This window comes from Poromitra crassiceps, assembly GCF_964638095.1.
Source record: "Poromitra crassiceps genome assembly, chromosome: 3".
Classification (NCBI taxonomy): Eukaryota; Metazoa; Chordata; class Actinopteri; order Beryciformes; family Melamphaidae; genus Poromitra; species Poromitra crassiceps.
In genome coordinates, this window is record NC_139625.1 from 66,798,852 (window position 1) to 66,815,859 (window position 17,008).

A 17,008-nucleotide genomic window follows, 5' to 3' on the forward strand; every position below is an offset into this window, starting at 1 on the left:
TCAAGAGTATTGCTTTTGAGACTACACCAGTAAAGGCATTCCAGGCTCATGTGGTATAAGAGATCGCAACACGATGGGAAACAAACCAAGAACTATTTAAGTTTAACCCTCAATCGCCAAACACAATCCTGCTCGCTGCTGCTCTGGACCCCAGGTATAGAAAACTGAAGATCTTGCCTGATGACGTAGTCTTCAAGGTCCAAAGCACAGTGCAAACCATGGCACTTGCTGCCAAAAGGGAAGAAAGGGCTCCGCCCTCCGGCACAACACAAGAAGACGGCGACACAGGGGCACGTGCCACTGCCAAGGATGCACCATCCTTCCTCGATAACATACTGGGATCAGACTCCAGCACCAGTGATGAAGAGGATGAGCAGCAGCAGTTACACCAAGCTGTGCAGAAGGAGGTCTTGATGTATTTTGGAGAACGTGCCCTGGCCAAAAAGGAGGATCCGCTGTTATGGTGGAAAACAAACGCAGCACGGTATCCAACGCTGGCAATGCTGGCAAAGTCCCTCTTGTGCATTCCAGCAACATCTACGCCATCAGAGCGCCTGTTTTCTGCAGCAGGAATCATTGCATCAAAGCGCAGGGCAAGCCTCAGTGCTGAGCATGTCGATATGCTCACGTTTCTTCATTGCAACCACGCATTACTTTAAAAGGTTACACCAGAGAGTGTTGTGAGGGACTTGGATTTTTTTTTTCAATATTTTATATATAAAAAAATCAGCCCTCAAAGTCTTGGGACTTGACTTGGACTTGAGCTGAAGAAGACACTAGTTTAATACACACCAGTATGTGTAGAGACATTTATTTTTATTTATTTTATTTTTTAGGCACTGCTTAGCAAGGCCCAGATTACGTCACCTCGCTCAAATGTACAAGTCTTTAACAGTGTCAAATTTTGATCTTGTTCAGGTACACTGTAGTGGTGAAGGGCTAAAGGAAGTAGGCAGTGAAGGAGAGAGGAAGTGAAGTGGTGAAGGGCTAAAGGAAGTAGGCAGTGAAGGAGAGAGGAAGTGAAGTGGTGAAGGGTTAAAGGAAGTAGGCAGTGAAGGAGAGAGGAAGTGAAGTGGTGAAGGGTTAAAGGAAGTAGGCAGTGAAGGAGAGAGGAAGTGAAGTGGTGAAGGGTTAAAGGAAGTACGCAGTGAAGGAGAGAGGAAGTGAAGTGGTGAAGGGTTAAAGGAAGTAGGCAGTGAAGGAGAGAGGAAGTGAAGTGGTGAAGGGTTAAACGAAGTAGGCAGTGAAGGAGAGAGGAAGTGAAGTGGTGAAGGGCTAAAGGAAGTAGGCAGTGAAGGAGAGAGGAAGTGAAGTGGTGAAGGGTTAAAGGAAGTAGGCAGTGAAGGAGAGAGGAAGTGAAGTGGTGAAGGTCTAAAGGAAGTAGGCAGTGAAGGAGAGAGAGTGTTGTGAGGGACTTGGATTTATTTTTTTTCAATATTTTATATATTAAAAAATCAGCCCTCAAAGTCTTGGGACTTGACTTGGACTTGAGCTGAAGAAGACACTAGTTTAATACACACCAGTATGTGTAGAGACATTTATTTTTATTTATTTTATTTTTTAGGCACTGCTTAGCAAGGCCCAGATTACGTCACCTCGCTCAATAATGACAGAAAAAAGAAAAAAAAGCACTGGTTGGGTTCATGTTAAAACTAAAGCAGTAAATATGTGCAATTACCTTGAGTTAATAAATACAGTTTTCTACAATTTAACTTGGTTGTGGTTTCCCCCTTTTTGCATGCAAGTTTGAAAGTGTTCCAATATAAACCACTAATGTGTGTACTCTTCCATTTTCCTTTGTTGTGAAGCTATCATACAGCGACCAGCGTGCTTGTGCACAGTTTACTGACATCACATTACAGGATTTCTGGGTCTTAAAGTTCAAATGTTTCAGTTATCTCCCGCTGCCATTTGGAAGCAGCAATGTGTGAAGTTGCCTCATGCAGCTGTAAGGTAAATGAACGATGTAAACTAGCTAGTAAGCCATTCATTCATATTATTTAACGGTTGCTGTACACTGGAAGAACTCAAACGTCAGGTTGAAAAGATGACACTGCCAGTTCTATGCAATTTAAAAATAAAAATGTTGTTTTTTCTAAGAAAGAAACTAATGTAGTTGTTTATTTGAAGAGATTTATCTTATTTTTTGGTGTATAGTTACGATAAGCCTTTGAAAACACAAAAAAAGGTTCTTATCCGATTACTCGATTAATCGATGGATTATTCGGTAGAATACTCGATTACTAAAAGAATCGATAGTTGCAGCTCTAATGGACATTAGCATATTTACAAAGTAGCAAGCACTATCTCTCATTATGACCCATACATGCAACAGGCCAAATCAAAAGTTACCATACAATTAAATGGTTGGGTCAATACTCCGTGCAACTTAAGCATACGTTGCCATGGTCTGAGGTCAATGGGCAAGCCCAACTAAGCAGCGGTGGGGCACAGTCTACTCTGTCAGCCATACCTGGTGTGTTGATAACATTGGCAGATGTCTTCAGGAAGTCCAGCAGAACCTCTGCGATCTCTCGCTGCATGTGCAATGGTATCGCATGGGAAGCCTCAGTAAACCCACTCACACTGCAAATGGTGAATATACAAACTCATAACCAGTTCTTCAATCACATTTTGTACACCTGAGCCATACATGCAATGTCGTCCCTCTGTGTAATGCAACTCACACGACATGGTAGTTTGTGCAGTTGATGTTTGAGGTTACGCTCTTGAGCATCACTGGATTGAAACTTGGGAGGACAGGCATCAGTATTACTCGGAACCAAACAAACCAGTCGTGTCTTTCAAAGCCCGGAAAATGGGGACTGATGATCGTGAAGGTCCGATTCATTACAAGATCTCTCACAACAGGTTGGATATCAGGGACCTGCAAAAGTATGACATGAGAGGATAAGTGCTGGCTCAGTTTAAAAGCCAGGATTTTCCTTTGATCAAAGTGGAGGTGTAGCCCACCTCTCCATTTGCTGTCAGTTGCGTCAGGAACTCATCCACATTTTCCAAAGCGTTACCCTGTTCCAGTCGCTCAAACACAACATTGATCAGGTCTGTGTCATTCAAGGCTCCTGAGCTCAGTGTCAGCTGTGCCACCTGGGTAGGGGTAAGCAGTGACAACGCACCTGCCTACAAAAGGAAATAAAGACAGTAAGTGCAAAGCCGTAGGTCGACCTTTCAATGAGGGCCACTAATACTCCTGTACAATCACACCAGCCACTTACAGTGGAGAAGTGTGGATTGATGGTTTGCAAATCCTGCAGGGTAGCAAAACCAGAGAAGTTGCCAAAGGTTATCTGTAGCCACTCTGCGCTACCGTTGATGTTTGAGACACAGCCAGGATCTGAAATGAAGACACAAGCAAAGACGTTAGCAGGATATCAATGCCACATGGTATCAAGACTTTACGGAGTTGACCCCCGAGTCTCTGGTTTTACCTGACGAGTCATTTCTTGCGAGGAATGGATAGATGAAGTCAGTGAAGATTGCTCGCTGTGTTTTTCTGTCCATGGACGCCATTTGGCTGCTGAGAGCCTGGATGCTGAAATGTGAAAGATGACCTTTAAGATCTAATCTATTTGACAACTGCAGGCTCCTCTGCCATCCTTTTTTCACATTGGAGCAAGGTTTACTTACACAATTCGGTAGGTCTGACAGCTGAAGTTCCTGGAGCTGAGACAGACCAGGAAGTTGCGTGATGGAGCAGCCAAGAATGGACGAAGTTTCCCCTGGAACCACTTGCTGACAAAGCTCTGATTCTGCAGTTGTGCCTGGCTGAAGTTACCGATTTTCACCTCTCCAAGTGCCTCAAGGACATGTGACAGGAATGGGCCACTGTTGTTGGGGGCCTGAAATGGCAGAAACCATTTTGGTATGACACAAAATTCATACAGGAAAACAACAGTTCTCTGAGATTATGGGATTGGGTTTACCATGGTGGAAAATTCCAGAAGAGCCTGGTCTAGCGCAGGAGCTGCCTTTTGGAAGAAAAGCTTCCAGACCTCTACTGGATAAGTCCTTTGGCTTCCCAGAGGGCATCTCATCAGTGTGACCAAATTGCTGGGTCTGAGATGGGTAGCCTTGGAAAAACAAAATGATACAGAGTGGGGGGGGGGGGGGGTGAGGTTTCTGTGTGTCTAAGGCTAATCAACTCAAGATACTGGAGTAGGAGCCAAATGATTCACAGACACTCTCAACGTAACAAAGCTTACCGAGGAACAGGCGTGCTCAATGATGGTAAACTTGCACAGGGCTCCAGAGGAATTACCAGAAGACAGGAATTGTTCAAGTCGTGAGCTGAAGGAAACATTAAAAGGAAAGCTGTTGTTGTCTCTATTGGATGGCTCAAAGCACATTTGCCTATCCCAACTCTGAACAAAAAAGTGATGTGCCTACCTGTTGACTCCACCACAGACACGGGACTCTGCCAAAAATAAATGAATGTTTCAGAAGTTGTAGCATAATTTAGAGAATTTTTTGACCAATTTCAGACGTCTGCATTTTCTTTTGACTTACCATCAACCGCTGTTTCTTTGCACTGGCGAAATGCAAGACATAATTGTAAGTTTTTATGACATAGACAAGGTAACACAAACTTATTGCAGCCCCCTTAACAACTTTGCCATGCCTAACTTCCGCATTGTGATTGATAGTGCACCATCCAACAAAACACAGCCATACCCATACACCCAAGTTGACTGAACTTACCAACAAAGGTCTTGGTCTTGGGCAGCCTGTTTGACAGAAAATTTAATTGAAGCCATGGCATTAGTAGAGCTATTTTGTATAGTAGTGGATCTTGGCTTTCCAGAACAATTGTGTCAAAAGTGCAGTTTGCCACATACGTTTGAATGTCTCCATTAGTGACTCGATGCTTGATCTCACACCCTCTGTGAGATACAGTGGCAGGGATTCCAAACTTTGCTGAAGACCAGTGAGTCTGAGGGAAGAAAAGACATGTTATTGCGGTCTGTCTGGAGTACCAGTTCTGTTATGCAGCCTCGTCATGTGTGTCTGTGGACTTCAAACTTATCATCTCTTACATGGCATTGTAGGATCTACAGCTGATGTTACTGGGGATCACAACCAAAATGCCAGGATGGATGCTGGCAATCACAATAACCAGATTGACCTGGAACCACCGCTGGAAGTCTCTTGGCTCAAAGTTGTGGAATTCAGGAGCAAGAGCTGTCAAGGTCAGGTTCAGGATGGTGTCTCTTACGGCTCGATTTTGGATGGTGGTGATGTTTCTCTGTAAATAAAATGATTTGTGGTTTACTTAAGAAGGGCATGCTACCGTTATGGTGATCATAGCAGAAATGAGATTAATCTTGGTGGCACATAATATTGTACTTCAGACCATCAGCAGTGGGTATCAAGACATCGCAGGGATTAAGTCATTCCAGGAGTATACTGGAAATTCATCATTACAGGTCGGCCCAATTTAGGTCCCTAGGAGGCTTATAGCAAATGCCCTTCAGCCGAGGAGAAGTTTTACATGGACTTTATATCAACTAATGGGAAAACTTGACAAGCAAACCCACACTTAAGCATTTACCTTCATAGCGAGTCCTGCAAAAGTCTCGAAAAACTGATTGAGCTTTTCTTCATCAGGGGACTCTGTCAAGCTGCTGAACACATCCCTCACAATGGTCTCATTGTCCAAAGCGTTACTGTCTGGATCCAGGATCAGCTCAGCTTTCTGATTTGGTGAGAGGGAGTCCAAAACTGCCACCTAAAGACAAGAACAAAGTATGAATCACGATTTCTCCTTCACAATGGTAAATCTACGAGCAGACGTGAAAAGGTTATGGACATTGCGCTTTGCTTGAAAGGAAGACTGTGAGCGTAACGTATGATTTACCCCAGAGATGTTGAAGAATGCCAGGTCAGAGTAGGTTGTGTATTCGGAAAAGGGACCCAGGTTGGTTTCGATCCACTGTTTGTCACTGCGTATTCCCTGCCTGCAAGCTAAGACATATACATGGACATTAGCATATTTACAAAGTAGCAAGCACTATCTCTCATTATGACCCATACATGCAACAGGCCAAATCAAAAGTTACCATACAATTAAATGGTTGGGTCAATACTCCGTGCAACTTAAGCATACGTTGCCATGGTCTGAGGTCAATGGGCAAGCCCAACTAAGCAGCGGTGGGGCACAGTCTACTCTGTCAGCCATACCTGGTGTGTTGATAACATTGGCAGATGTCTTCAGGAAGTCCAGCAGAACCTCTGCGATCTCTCGCTGCATGTGCAATGGTATCGCATGGGAAGCCTCAGTAAACCCACTCACACTGCAAATGGTGAATATACAAACTCATAACCAGTTCTTCAATCACATTTTGTACACCTGAGCCATACATGCAATGTCGTCCCTCTGTGTAATGCAACTCACACGACATGGTAGTTTGTGCAGTTGATGTTTGAGGTTACGCTCTTGAGCATCACTGGATTGAAACTTGGGAGGACAGGCATCAGTATTACTCGGAACCAAACAAACCAGTCGTGTCTTTCAAAGCCCGGAAAATGGGGACTGATGATCGTGAAGGTCCGATTCATTACAAGATCTCTCACAACAGGTTGGATATCAGGGACCTGCAAAAGTATGACATGAGAGGATAAGTGCTGGCTCAGTTTAAAAGCCAGGATTTTCCTTTGATCAAAGTGGAGGTGTAGCCCACCTCTCCATTTGCTGTCAGTTGCGTCAGGAACTCATCCACATTTTCCAAAGCGTTACCCTGTTCCAGTCGCTCAAACACAACATTGATCAGGTCTGTGTCATTCAAGGCTCCTGAGCTCAGTGTCAGCTGTGCCACCTGGGTAGGGGTAAGCAGTGACAACGCACCTGCCTACAAAAGGAAATAAAGACAGTAAGTGCAAAGCCGTAGGTGGACCTTTCAATGAGGGCCACTAATACTCCTGTACAATCACACCAGCCACTTACAGTGGAGAAGTGTGGATTGATGGTTTGCAAATCCTGCAGGGTAGCAAAACCAGAGAAGTTGCCAAAGGTTATCTGTAGCCACTCTGCGCTACCGTTGATGTTTGAGACACAGCCAGGATCTGAAATGAAGACACAAGCAAAGACGTTAGCAGGATATCAATGCCACATGGTATCAAGACTTTACGGAGTTGACCCCCGAGTCTCTGGTTTTACCTGACGAGTCATTTCTTGCGAGGAATGGATAGATGAAGTCAGTGAAGATTGCTCGCTGTGTTTTTCTGTCCATGGACGCCATTTGGCTGCTGAGAGCCTGGATGCTGAAATGTGAAAGATGACCTTTAAGATCTAATCTATTTGACAACTGCAGGCTCCTCTGCCATCCTTTTTTCACATTGGAGCAAGGTTTACTTACACAATTCGGTAGGTCTGACAGCTGAAGTTCCTGGAGCTGAGACAGACCAGGAAGTTGCGTGATGGAGCAGCCAAGAATGGACGAAGTTTCCCCTGGAACCACTTGCTGACAAAGCTCTGATTCTGCAGTTGTGCCTGGCTGAAGTTACCGATTTTCACCTCTCCAAGTGCCTCAAGGACATGTGACAGGAATGGGCCACTGTTGTTGGGGGCCTGAAATGGCAGAAACCATTTTGGTATGACACAAAATTCATACAGGAAAACAACAGTTCTCTGAGATTATGGGATTGGGTTTACCATGGTGGAAAATTCCAGAAGAGCCTGGTCTAGCGCAGGAGCTGCCTTTTGGAAGAAAAGCTTCCAGACCTCTACTGGATAAGTCCTTTGGCTTCCCAGAGGGCATCTCATCAGTGTGACCAAATTGCTGGGTCTGAGATGGGTAGCCTTGGAAAAACAAAATGATACAGAGTGGGGGGGGGGGGGGGGTGAGGTTTCTGTGTGTCTAAGGCTAATCGACTCAAGATACTGGAGTAGGAGCCAAATGATTCACAGACACTCTCAACGTAACAAAGCTTACCGAGGAACAGGCGTGCTCAATGATGGTAAACTTGCACAGGGCTCCAGAGGAATTACCAGAAGACAGGAATTGTTCAAGTCGTGAGCTGAAGGAAACATTAAAAGGAAAGCTGTTGTTGTCTCTATTGGATGGCTCAAAGCACATTTGCCTATCCCAACTCTGAACAAAAAAGTGATGTGCCTACCTGTTGACTCCACCACAGACACGGGACTCTGCCAAAAATAAATGAATGTTTCAGAAGTTGTAGCATAATTTTGAGAATTTTCTGACCAATTTCAGACGTCTGCATTTTCTTTTGACTTACCATCAACCGCTGTTTCTTTGCACTGGCGAAATGCAAGACATAATTGTAAGTTTTTATGACATATTAGACAAGGTAACACAAACTTATTGCAGCCCCCTTAACAACTTTGCCATGCCTAACTTCCGCATTGTGATTGATAGTGCACCATCCAACAAAACACAGCCATACCCATACACCCAAGTTGACTGAACTTACCAACAAAGGTCTTGGTCTTGGGCAGCCTGTTTGACAGAAAATTTAATTGAAGCCATGGCATTAGTAGAGCTATTTTGTATAGTAGTGGATCTTGGCTTTCCAGAACAATTGTGTCAAAAGTGCAGTTTGCCACATACGTTTGAATGTCTCCATTAGTGACTCGATGCTTGATCTCACACCCTCTGTGAGATACAGTGGCAGGGATTCCAAACTTTGCTGAAGACCAGTGAGTCTGAGGGAAGAAAATACATGTTATTGCGGTCTGTCTGGAGTACCAGTTCTGTCATGCAGCCTCGTCATGTGTGTCTGTGGACTTCAAACTTATCATCTCTTACATGGCATTGTAGGATCTACAGCTGATGTTACTGGGGATCACAACCAAAATGCCAGGATGGATGCTGGCAATCACAATAACCAGATTGACCTGGAACCACCGCTGGAAGTCTCTTGGCTCAAAGTTGTGGAATTCAGGAGCAAGAGCTGTCAAGGTCAGGTTCAGGATGGTGTCTCTTACGGCTCGATTTTGGATGGTGGTGATGTTTCTCTGTAAATAAAATGATTTGTGGTTTACTTAAGAAGGGCATGCTACCGTTATGGTGATCATAGCAGAAATGAGATTAATCTTGGTGGCACATAATATTGTACTTCAGACCATCAGCAGTGGGTATCAAGACATCGCAGGGATTAAGTCATTCCAGGAGTATACTGGAAATTCATCATTACAGGTCGGCCCAATTTAGGTCCCTAGGAGGCTTATAGCAAATGCCCTTCAGCCGAGGAGAAGTTTTACATGGACTTTATATCAACTAATGGGAAAACTTGACAAGCAAACCCACACTTAAGCATTTACCTTCATAGCGAGTCCTGCAAAAGTCTCGAAAAACTGATTGAGCTTTTCTTCATCAGGGGACTCTGTCAAGCTGCTGAACACATCCCTCACAATGGTCTCATTGTCCAAAGCGTTACTGTCTGGATCCAGGATCAGCTCAGCTTTCTGATTTGGTGAGAGGGAGTCCAAAACTGCCACCTGATGACAAGAACAAAGTATGAATCACGATTTCTCCTTCACAATGGTAAATCTACGAGCAGACGTGAAAAGGTTATGGACATTGCGCTTTGCTTGAAAGGAAGACTGTGAGCGTAACGTATGATTTACCCCAGAGATGTTGAAGAATGCCAGGTCAGAGTAGGTTGTGTATTCGGAAAAGGGACCCAGGTTGGTTTCGATCCACTGTTTGTCACTGCGTATTCCCTGCCTGCAAGCTAAGACATATACATGGACATTAGCATATTTACAAAGTAGCAAGCACTATCTCTCATTATGACCCATACATGCAACAGGCCAAATCAAAAGTTACCATACAATTAAATGGTTGGGTCAATACTCCGTGCAACTTAAGCATACGTTGCCATGGTCTGAGGTCAATGGGCAAGCCCAACTAAGCAGCGGTGGGGCACAGTCTACTCTGTCAGCCATACCTGGTGTGTTGATAACATTGGCAGATCTCTTCAGGAAGTCCAGCAGAACCTCTGCGATCTCTCGCTGCATGTGCAATGGTATCGCATGGGAAGCCTCAGTAAACCCACTCACACTGCAAATGGTGAATATACAAACTCATAACCAGTTCTTCAATCACATTTTGTACACCTGAGCCATACATGCAATGTCGTCCCTCTGTGTAATGCAACTCACACGACATGGTAGTTTGTGCAGTTGATGTTTGAGGTTACGCTCTTGAGCATCACTGGATTGAAACTTGGGAGGACAGGCATCAGTATTACTCGGAACCAAACAAACCAGTCGTGTCTTTCAAAGCCCGGAAAATGGGGACTGATGATCGTGAAGGTCCGATTCATTACAAGATCTCTCACAACAGGTTGGATATCAGGGACCTGCAAAAGTACGACATGAGAGGATAAGTGCTGGCTCAGTTTAAAAGCCAGGATTTTCCTTTGATCAAAGTGGAGGTGTAGCCCACCTCTCCATTTGCTGTCAGTTGCGTCAGGAACTCATCCACATTTTCCAAAGCGTTACCCTCTTCCAGTCGCTCAAACACAACATTGATCAGGTCTGTGTCATTCAAGGCTCCTGAGCTCAGTGTCAGCTGTGCCACCTGGGTAGGGGTAAGCAGTGACAACGCACCTGCCTACAAAAGGAAATAAAGACAGTAAGTGCAAAGCCGTAGGTGGACCTTTCAATGAGGGCCACTAATACTCCTGTACAATCACACCAGCCACTTACAGTGGAGAAGTGTGGATTGATGGTTTGCAAATCCTGCAGGGTAGCAAAACCAGAGAAGTTGCCAAAGGTTATCTGTAGCCACTCTGCGCTACCGTTGATGTTTGAGACACAGCCAGGATCTGAAATGAAGACACAAGCAAAGACGTTAGCAGGATATCAATGCCACATGGTATCAAGACTTTACGGAGTTGACCCCCGAGTCTCTGGTTTTACCTGACGAGTCATTTCTTGCGAGGAATGGATAGATGAAGTCAGTGAAGATTGCTCGCTGTGTTTTTCTGTCCATGGACGCCATTTGGCTGCTGAGAGCCTGGATGCTGAAATGTGAAAGATGACCTTTAAGATCTAATCTATTTGACAACTGCAGGCTCCTCTGCCATCCTTTTTTCACATTGGAGCAAGGTTTACTTACACAATTCGGTAGGTCTGACAGCTGAAGTTCCTGGAGCTGAGACAGACCAGGAAGTTGCGTGATGGAGCAGCCAAGAATGGACGAAGTTTCCCCTGGAACCACTTGCTGACAAAGCTCTGATTCTGCAGTTGTGCCTGGCTGAAGTTACCGATTTTCACCTCTCCAAGTGCCTCAAGGACATGTGACAGGAATGGGCCACTGTTGTTGGGGGCCTGAAATGGCAGAAACCATTTTGGTATGACACAAAATTCATACAGGAAAACAACAGTTCTCTGAGATTATGGGATTGGGTTTACCATGGTGGAAAATTCCAGAAGAGCCTGGTCTAGCGCAGGAGCTGCCTTTTGGAAGAAAAGCTTCCAGACCTCTACTGGATAAGTCCTTTGGCTTCCCAGAGGGCATCTCATCAGTGTGACCAAATTGCTGGGTCTGAGATGGGTAGCCTTGGAAAAACAAAATGATACAGAGTGGGGGGGGGGGGGTGAGGTTTCTGTGTGTCTAAGGCTAATCGACTCAAGATACTGGAGTAGGAGCCAAATGATTCACAGACACTCTCAACGTAACAAAGCTTACCGAGGAACAGGCGTGCTCAATGATGGTAAACTTGCACAGGGCTCCAGAGGAATTACCAGAAGACAGGAATTGTTCAAGTCGTGAGCTGAAGGAAACATTAAAAGGAAAGCTGTTGTTGTCTCTATTGGATGGCTCAAAGCACATTTGCCTATCCCAACTCTGAACAAAAAAGTGATGTGCCTACCTGTTGACTCCACCACAGACACGGGACTCTGCCAAAAATAAATGAATGTTTCAGAAGTTGTAGCATAATTTTGAGAATTTTCTGACCAATTTCAGACGTCTGCATTTTCTTTTGACTTACCATCAACCGCTGTTTCTTTGCACTGGCGAAATGCAAGACATAATTGTAAGTTTTTATGACATATTAGACAAGGTAACACAAACTTATTGCAGCCCCCTTAACAACTTTGCCATGCCTAACTTCCGCATTGTGATTGATAGTGCACCATCCAACAAAACACAGCCATACCCATACACCCAAGTTGACTGAACTTACCAACAAAGGTCTTGGTCTTGGGCAGCCTGTTTGACAGAAAATTTAATTGAAGCCATGGCATTAGTAGAGCTATTTTGTATAGTAGTGGATCTTGGCTTTCCAGAACAATTGTGTCAAAAGTGCAGTTTGCCACATACGTTTGAATGTCTCCATTAGTGACTCGATGCTTGATCTCACACCCTCTGTGAGATACAGTGGCAGGGATTCCAAACTTTGCTGAAGACCAGTGAGTCTGAGGGAAGAAAATACATGTTATTGCGGTCTGTCTGGAGTACCAGTTCTGTCATGCAGCCTCGTCATGTGTGTCTGTGGACTTCAAACTTATCATCTCTTACATGGCATTGTAGGATCTACAGCTGATGTTACTGGGGATCACAACCAAAATGCCAGGATGGATGCTGGCAATCACAATAACCAGATTGACCTGGAACCACCGCTGGAAGTCTCTTGGCTCAAAGTTGTGGAATTCAGGAGCAAGAGCTGTCAAGGTCAGGTTCAGGATGGTGTCTCTTACGGCTCGATTTTGGATGGTGGTGATGTTTCTCTGTAAATAAAATGATTTGTGGTTTACTTAAGAAGGGCATGCTACCGTTATGGTGATCATAGCAGAAATGAGATTAATCTTGGTGGCACATAATATTGTACTTCAGACCATCAGCAGTGGGTATCAAGACATCGCAGGGATTAAGTCATTCCAGGAGTATACTGGAAATTCATCATTACAGGTCGGCCCAATTTAGGTCCCTAGGAGGCTTATAGCAAATGCCCTTCAGCCGAGGAGAAGTTTTACATGGACTTTATATCAACTAATGGGAAAACTTGACAAGCAAACCCACACTTAAGCATTTACCTTCATAGCGAGTCCTGCAAAAGTCTCGAAAAACTGATTGAGCTTTTCTTCATCAGGGGACTCTGTCAAGCTGCTGAACACATCCCTCACAATGGTCTCATTGTCCAAAGCGTTACTGTCTGGATCCAGGATCAGCTCAGCTTTCTGATTTGGTGAGAGGGAGTCCAAAACTGCCACCTGATGACAAGAACAAAGTATGAATCACGATTTCTCCTTCACAATGGTAAATCTACGAGCAGACGTGAAAAGGTTATGGACATTGCGCTTTGCTTGAAAGGAAGACTGTGAGCGTAACGTATGATTTACCCCAGAGATGTTGAAGAATGCCAGGTCAGAGTAGGTTGTGTATTCGGAAAAGGGACCCAGGTTGGTTTCGATCCACTGTTTGTCACTGCGTATTCCCTGCCTGCAAGCTAAGACATATACATGGACATTAGCATATTTACAAAGTAGCAAGCACTATCTCTCATTATGACCCATACATGCAACAGGCCAAATCAAAAGTTACCATACAATTAAATGGTTGGGTCAATACTCCGTGCAACTTAAGCATACGTTGCCATGGTCTGAGGTCAATGGGCAAGCCCAACTAAGCAGCGGTGGGGCACAGTCTACTCTGTCAGCCATACCTGGTGTGTTGATAACATTGGCAGATCTCTTCAGGAAGTCCAGCAGAACCTCTGCGATCTCTCGCTGCATGTGCAATGGTATCGCATGGGAAGCCTCAGTAAACCCACTCACACTGCAAATGGTGAATATACAAACTCATAACCAGTTCTTCAATCACATTTTGTACACCTGAGCCATACATGCAATGTCGTCCCTCTGTGTAATGCAACTCACACGACATGGTAGTTTGTGCAGTTGATGTTTGAGGTTACGCTCTTGAGCATCACTGGATTGAAACTTGGGAGGACAGGCATCAGTATTACTCGGAACCAAACAAACCAGTCGTGTCTTTCAAAGCCCGGAAAATGGGGACTGATGATCGTGAAGGTCCGATTCATTACAAGATCTCTCACAACAGGTTGGATATCAGGGACCTGCAAAAGTACGACATGAGAGGATAAGTGCTGGCTCAGTTTAAAAGCCAGGATTTTCCTTTGATCAAAGTGGAGGTGTAGCCCACCTCTCCATTTGCTGTCAGTTGCGTCAGGAACTCATCCACATTTTCCAAAGCGTTACCCTCTTCCAGTCGCTCAAACACAACATTGATCAGGTCTGTGTCATTCAAGGCTCCTGAGCTCAGTGTCAGCTGTGCCACCTGGGTAGGGGTAAGCAGTGACAACGCACCTGCCTACAAAAGGAAATAAAGACAGTAAGTGCAAAGCCGTAGGTGGACCTTTCAATGAGGGCCACTAATACTCCTGTACAATCACACCAGCCACTTACAGTGGAGAAGTGTGGATTGATGGTTTGCAAATCCTGCAGGGTAGCAAAACCAGAGAAGTTGCCAAAGGTTATCTGTAGCCACTCTGCGCTACCGTTGATGTTTGAGACACAGCCAGGATCTGAAATGAAGACACAAGCAAAGACGTTAGCAGGATATCAATGCCACATGGTATCAAGACTTTACGGAGTTGACCCCCGAGTCTCTGGTTTTACCTGACGAGTCATTTCTTGCGAGGAATGGATAGATGAAGTCAGTGAAGATTGCTCGCTGTGTTTTTCTGTCCGTGGACGCCATTTGGCTGCTGAGAGCCTGGATGCTGAAATGTGAAAGATGACCTTTAAGATCTAATCTATTTGACAACTGCAGGCTCCTCTGCCATCCTTTTTTCACATTGGAGCAAGGTTTACTTACACAATTCGGTAGGTCTGACAGCTGAAGTTCCTGGAGCTGAGACAGACCAGGAAGTTGCGTGATGGAGCAGCCAAGAATGGACGAAGTTTCCCCTGGAACCACTTGCTGACAAAGCTCTGATTCTGCAGTTGTGCCTGGCTGAAGTTACCGATTTTCACCTCTCCAAGTGCCTCAAGGACATGTGACAGGAATGGGCCACTGTTGTTGGGGGCCTGAAATGGCAGAAACCATTTTGGTATGACACAAAATTCATACAGGAAAACAACAGTTCTCTGAGATTATGGGATTGGGTTTACCATGGTGGAAAATTCCAGAAGAGCCTGGTCTAGCGCAGGAGCTGCCTTTTGGAAGAAAAGCTTCCAGACCTCTACTGGATAAGTCCTTTGGCTTCCCAGAGGGCATCTCATCAGTGTGACCAAATTGCTGGGTCTGAGATGGGTAGCCTTGGAAAAACAAAATGATACAGAGTGGGGGGGGGGGGGGGGTGAGGTTCCTGTGTGTCTAAGGCTAATCGACTCAAGATACTGGAGTAGGAGCCAAATGATTCACAGACACTCTCAACGTAACAAAGCTTACCGAGGAACAGGCGTGCTCAATGATGGTAAACTTGCACAGGGCTCCAGAGGAATTACCAGAAGACAGGAATTGTTCAAGTCGTGAGCTGAAGGAAACATTAAAAGGAAAGCTGTTGTTGTCTCTATTGGATGGCTCAAAGCACATTTGCCTATCCCAACTCTGAACAAAAAAGTGATGTGCCTACCTGTTGACTCCACCACAGACACGGGACTCTGCCAAAAATAAATGAATGTTTCAGAAGTTGTAGCATAATTTTGAGAATTTTCTGACCAATTTCAGACGTCTGCATTTTCTTTTGACTTACCATCAACCGCTGTTTCTTTGCACTGGCGAAATGCAAGACATAATTGTAAGTTTTTATGACATATTAGACAAGGTAACACAAATTTATTGCAGCCCCCTTAACAACTTTGCCATGCCTAACTTCCGCATTGTGATTGATAGTGCACCATCCAACAAAACACACCCATACCCATACACCCAAGTTGACTGAACTTACCAACAAAGGTCTTGGTCTTGGGCAGCCTGTTTGACAGAAAATTTAATTGAAGCCATGGCATTAGTAGAGCTATTTTGTATAGTAGTGGATCTTGGCTTTCCAGAACAATTGTGTCAAAAGTGCAGTTTGCCACATACGTTTGAATGTCTCCATTAGTGACTCGATGCTTGATCTCACACCCTCTGTGAGATACAGTGGCAGGGATTCCAAACTTTGCTGAAGACCAGTGAGTCTGAGGGAAGAAAATACATGTTATTGCGGTCTGTCTGGAGTACCAGTTCTGTTATGCAGCCTCGTCATGTGTGTCTGTGGACTTCAAACTTATCATCTCTTACATGGCATTGTAGGATCTACAGCTGATGTTACTGGGGATCACAACCAAAATGCCAGGATGGATGCTGGCAATCACAATAACCAGATTGACCTGGAACCACCGCTGGAAGTCTCTTGGCTCAAAGTTGTGGAATTCAGGAGCAAGAGCTGTCAAGGTCAGGTTCAGGATGGTGTCTCTTACGGCTTGATTTTGGATGGTGGTGATGTTTCTCTGTAAATAAAATGATTTGTGGTTTACTTAAGAAGGGCATGCTACCGTTATGGTGATCATAGCAGAAATGAGATTAATCTTGGTGGCACATAATATTGTACTTCAGACCATCAGCAGTGTGTATCAAGACATCGCAGGGATTAAGTCATTCCAGGAGTATACTGGAAATTCATCATTACAGGTCGGCCCAATTTAGGTCCCTAGGAGGCTTATAGCAAATGCCCTTCAGCCGAGGAGAAGTTTTACATGGACTTTATATCAACTAATGGGAAAACTTGACAAGCAAACCCACACTTAAGCATTTACCTTCATAGCGAGTCCTGCAAAAGTCTCGAAAAACTGATTGAGCTTTTCTTCATCAGGGGACTCTGTCAAGCTGCTGAACACATCCCTCACAATGGTCTCATTGTCTAAAGCGCTACTGTCTGGATCCAGGATCAGCTCAGCTTTCTGATTTGGTGAGAGGGAGTCCAAAACTTCTGTCTGAAGCAACATGGAAATACTTAATTTTTATTCATCCTTCATGCATTCGACACACCAATTATCATGTTTATGTCTGCA

General features: G+C 44.6%; 2 protein-coding genes across 2 annotated transcripts in view; both read right to left on the reverse strand.

The window, feature by feature from the left end:
* The window catches only part of LOC310773229 (uncharacterized protein), an 85,815-nt gene extending 71,797 nt beyond the window's left edge, over positions 1-14,018 (reverse strand). Inside the window, exons 1-48 of the mRNA XM_083633120.1 lie at positions 13,868-14,018; positions 13,654-13,766; positions 13,331-13,437; positions 13,025-13,201; positions 12,510-12,718; positions 12,312-12,406; positions 12,175-12,200; positions 11,980-12,001; positions 11,860-11,887; positions 11,676-11,760; positions 11,399-11,545; positions 11,103-11,314; positions 10,904-11,007; positions 10,691-10,809; positions 10,428-10,595; positions 10,142-10,341; positions 9,928-10,040; positions 9,605-9,711; positions 9,299-9,475; positions 8,784-8,992; positions 8,586-8,680; positions 8,449-8,474; positions 8,254-8,275; positions 8,134-8,161; positions 7,950-8,034; positions 7,670-7,816; positions 7,374-7,585; positions 7,175-7,278; positions 6,962-7,080; positions 6,699-6,866; positions 6,413-6,612; positions 6,199-6,311; positions 5,876-5,982; positions 5,570-5,746; positions 5,055-5,263; positions 4,857-4,951; positions 4,720-4,745; positions 4,528-4,549; positions 4,408-4,435; positions 4,224-4,308; positions 3,945-4,091; positions 3,649-3,860; positions 3,450-3,553; positions 3,237-3,355; positions 2,974-3,141; positions 2,688-2,887; positions 2,474-2,586; positions 178-256 (exon numbers count right to left, since the gene is read on the reverse strand). Of these exons, the coding sequence (XP_083489246.1) occupies positions 178-256; positions 2,474-2,586; positions 2,688-2,887; positions 2,974-3,141; positions 3,237-3,355; positions 3,450-3,553; positions 3,649-3,860; positions 3,945-4,091; positions 4,224-4,308; positions 4,408-4,435; positions 4,528-4,549; positions 4,720-4,745; positions 4,857-4,951; positions 5,055-5,263; positions 5,570-5,746; positions 5,876-5,982; positions 6,199-6,311; positions 6,413-6,612; positions 6,699-6,866; positions 6,962-7,080; positions 7,175-7,278; positions 7,374-7,585; positions 7,670-7,816; positions 7,950-8,034; positions 8,134-8,161; positions 8,254-8,275; positions 8,449-8,474; positions 8,586-8,680; positions 8,784-8,992; positions 9,299-9,475; positions 9,605-9,711; positions 9,928-10,040; positions 10,142-10,341; positions 10,428-10,595; positions 10,691-10,809; positions 10,904-11,007; positions 11,103-11,314; positions 11,399-11,545; positions 11,676-11,760; positions 11,860-11,887; positions 11,980-12,001; positions 12,175-12,200; positions 12,312-12,406; positions 12,510-12,718; positions 13,025-13,201; positions 13,331-13,437; positions 13,654-13,766; positions 13,868-13,947 (5,708 nt within the window). The 5' untranslated portion in view covers positions 13,948-14,018. The remainder of the gene's footprint in view (positions 1-177; positions 257-2,473; positions 2,587-2,687; positions 2,888-2,973; positions 3,142-3,236; positions 3,356-3,449; positions 3,554-3,648; positions 3,861-3,944; positions 4,092-4,223; positions 4,309-4,407; positions 4,436-4,527; positions 4,550-4,719; positions 4,746-4,856; positions 4,952-5,054; positions 5,264-5,569; positions 5,747-5,875; positions 5,983-6,198; positions 6,312-6,412; positions 6,613-6,698; positions 6,867-6,961; positions 7,081-7,174; positions 7,279-7,373; positions 7,586-7,669; positions 7,817-7,949; positions 8,035-8,133; positions 8,162-8,253; positions 8,276-8,448; positions 8,475-8,585; positions 8,681-8,783; positions 8,993-9,298; positions 9,476-9,604; positions 9,712-9,927; positions 10,041-10,141; positions 10,342-10,427; positions 10,596-10,690; positions 10,810-10,903; positions 11,008-11,102; positions 11,315-11,398; positions 11,546-11,675; positions 11,761-11,859; positions 11,888-11,979; positions 12,002-12,174; positions 12,201-12,311; positions 12,407-12,509; positions 12,719-13,024; positions 13,202-13,330; positions 13,438-13,653; positions 13,767-13,867) is intronic.
* An 806-nt stretch (positions 14,019-14,824) lies between these two features.
* LOC310773230 (uncharacterized protein) lies at positions 14,825-16,358 on the reverse strand (the record flags this gene model as incomplete). Its single annotated transcript, XM_083633121.1, has 8 exons — positions 16,239-16,358; positions 16,041-16,135; positions 15,904-15,929; positions 15,709-15,730; positions 15,589-15,616; positions 15,405-15,489; positions 15,125-15,271; positions 14,825-15,040 (listed from the first exon to the last, which is right to left on the reverse strand). The coding sequence occupies exons 2-8, from the start codon at positions 16,054-16,056 to the stop codon at positions 14,825-14,827; spliced, it is 540 nt and encodes a 179-aa protein (XP_083489247.1). The 5' UTR covers positions 16,057-16,135; positions 16,239-16,358.
* Between the last annotated feature and the right edge of the window lie 650 nt (positions 16,359-17,008).